The sequence below is a fragment of the Bison bison genome, unplaced genomic scaffold, assembly GCF_000754665.1.
Source record: "Bison bison bison isolate TAMUID 2011002044 unplaced genomic scaffold, Bison_UMD1.0 scf7180017864144, whole genome shotgun sequence".
Classification (NCBI taxonomy): domain Eukaryota; kingdom Metazoa; phylum Chordata; class Mammalia; order Artiodactyla; family Bovidae; genus Bison; species Bison bison.
This window is the reverse complement of record NW_011494716.1, coordinates 307092-309640: the sequence shown is the minus strand read 5'-3', so window position 1 is coordinate 309640 and position 2549 is coordinate 307092. Positions and strand designations below refer to the sequence as shown.

The following is a 2549-nucleotide window of genomic DNA, read 5'->3' as shown; positions in this document are numbered from 1 at the left end:
GAAGGGCTGCCGGCTCTTGCTCCTCCGAGAGGAGGCCACCAGGCCTGTCTGCCCCGCTGCCCTGGCCTCACAGGGGAGGGGGCCACAGAGCCCCGGCTCCTGGGGCTCCCCCGGGTCAGTGCTCGGTCCCCAGCCCTGGGACAACGCTGCTCCGTGGAGTGACACACTGGAGCGCTCGGCGGGCGCCCTCCAACAGCAGCGGCTCTGTGTTTCGCCTGGACAACCTGTTCTACTTCTCACTGCCCGGAGCCTGCCCGGTCGACACGACGCAGGAGTGCTTGCAGACAGACAGCAAGGACCGCAGGAATCTCACAGCCACGACTACTGGAGGAGCCAAGCACGGTCGTGGGGATCAGGCCAGACACTGGGGACGAGAAGAAAGGGGAAAACGGACAAAAGCCAAGAACCCCCCGCCTGCAGAGCTGGAGGTCCCCCAGCAGGGGCCCGCCTGGCTCCCTGGGGAAGAGTTGGTTCCCCGATGATCCAGGGGCAGGGAGAGCCCAAAGACACGCCTTGGCCCAGGGGCCACAGCAGGATGGGCGTGACGGGCCCGCGGTGGAGAGCTGGCGCCGCGAGTCTGTCCCCGAGTCGGGGCGGGAGCCAGGCAGATGTGCACGGCACTAGTCCCCACGGCGAGCAGAGCGTGGAGAGCTCCACACAGCACAGAGAGCAAGCAAAGCGACCCTGAATTCCTTTTCGTTATTGGTTTTGTTCTTTGTGTGGTTGGATGTTTTTTTTCTTCTTTTCTTTTAAATAAAAAAGCTGCAAGGTTCCGCCGTCTGCGTCCCCCTTGAGATGGCCGGCAGGTGGTCTGGAAGCGTCCGGAGGCAGCAGGCTGTGCGGGGCATGGCCCCGCGGTGAGGGCGGGCTGCAGCGTCACTGCACGGCAGCATCCGGGTGGCTCTGGTACCTGTGCCGCCACACCTCCTGGATCTTTCGGCACCACTTATGCGCGTTCCCGCTGGGGTCCATCAGGTAATATGTCCTGTTTGGCTGCAGAGAGAGACACGCTGACTCTTCTGCTAGGGGTCCCAGCATGACTGGCACCCACCCGGCAGTGAGAAATGGAACAAAGAAGGTGCCGGCTCCTGCGGCCAACACAAGCGCCACCAGGAAGCCCGCGAGCAGGCGGGCGTTTTCCTTCCACGTTTGTGCGGAGATTAAACATGCAGGTGAGGACCTGCAGTTCCCTGGGGGTGAGGTCACCCTGAGACTGAGAACAAGCACGGGTGTCTCCTGACTCAACTCTGAGCTGAGCCGTGAACGCTGGGATCCCTGGCGTGTGGGGAAGGGGGGACCACGACCCCCACCCCACCTGCCCCACTGGACACAGCATTCGACCGCTCTGGCTGGAGGCACAGAGGCCCGAGTGCCCGGCAGGGGAGCACGTGGGGACAAACTCACCGTGTGCACAAAGAAGGTTTTAAAATTCTTGGCCTCTGGTCGGAGTTCTTGTGACCATGGAATTTCACCTTTCAAGACTTTGTTGACAGGATCCACGTAATACAAGTGTGGCCCTTCCGTGAGCAGCAACTGTCGTCGCCGTGCAAATAAACCCTGGTACAAATGACAACAGGAAAGAAAGGACTCTGCTTGTTAAGGCTCAGAGTGGAGGCTGAGCGCTCCCGCTGCCGCCTCGGATGCTGGACTGTCGGGGCGCTCCAGCACGGGGACCACCACCGGCCCTGCCCACTGGCCTGGGACAGGGGCAGGCACACCTCCCCTGATCAGGACCAGGCCCCCGGGTCAGATGGAAGCAGCAGCACCACGCCTGCTGGTGCGAGCTGGATCCCGGCGTCCAGGACGGAGCGTCCTACTCGGGCTGCCGCATGGGATGGGGCCGCAGCCTGGCCCGAGAGCCTGCCCTCAGCACCCAGGCCCTGCCGCTTCCCAGACCCTCTTCTCCACGCCAAGGCCGAGTCCTGCATGCTGACCCCCTGCCCGCCACCTTCACAGAGGCTCTCGGGGCAGAGACGCCGGGGGTGGGGGAGCCTGAGCCGACAAGGGCCCACAGCAGCGGAGAGAGAACGTGTACAGAGTCTGTTATTTTTGGACACATTAATCCATTTAATTAATTCATAAAACAGAGTAAGATTTTCAAAAACAATCCTGATAAAGTAATAAATGACTTGCTGGGATATAAAGAGAGGCTCCTCAGACAGAAACCTTGACCTCAGTGACCAACCCCAGCATCGGGCAGAAATCAGAACCCTGGCTCCCCAGTCAGCAACAAGAGGCCGAATTTCTGTATGCCCAGCCTCATGTGCTCTCAGAGGTCTCCCCGAGTGGCTGAGGCCGTCCTTAGCTCTGACATGCAGAGACGATCTCTGAGAGGGAGGAATGGAGTAAGACACGGACGCTCAGGAAGGCGCCTCCGGACTCTAACTTACCTTCCGCTTGTCTACTGGACCCATTTTTAGTATTAAATTATTTTCTACAAACTGGTGCCTGTAAAAAAAAGAAAACAAGGATCAGACACTCATGTCAGAGTCAGAAACTCTCCAAACTCCTCCCTCAGAACAAACTCCCCGACAGCACTGTGAGAGCCT

At 59.9% G+C, this 2549-nt stretch overlaps 1 protein-coding gene across 3 annotated transcripts in view; it reads right to left on the bottom strand.

Annotated features, from left to right (window-relative positions):
- Positions 1-742: 742 nt before the first annotated feature.
- PDPK1 (3-phosphoinositide dependent protein kinase 1) overlaps positions 743-2549 on the bottom strand; it is a 60786-nt gene continuing 58979 nt past the window's right edge. For all 3 annotated transcript variants that reach the window (XM_010840325.1, XM_010840326.1, XM_010840327.1), the window contains 3 exons: positions 2391-2448; positions 1405-1557; positions 743-993 (listed from right to left, as the gene is read on the bottom strand). In XM_010840325.1, the coding sequence (XP_010838627.1) occupies positions 877-993; positions 1405-1557; positions 2391-2448 (328 nt within the window). In that variant the 3' untranslated portion in view covers positions 743-876. The remainder of the gene's footprint in view (positions 994-1404; positions 1558-2390; positions 2449-2549) is intronic.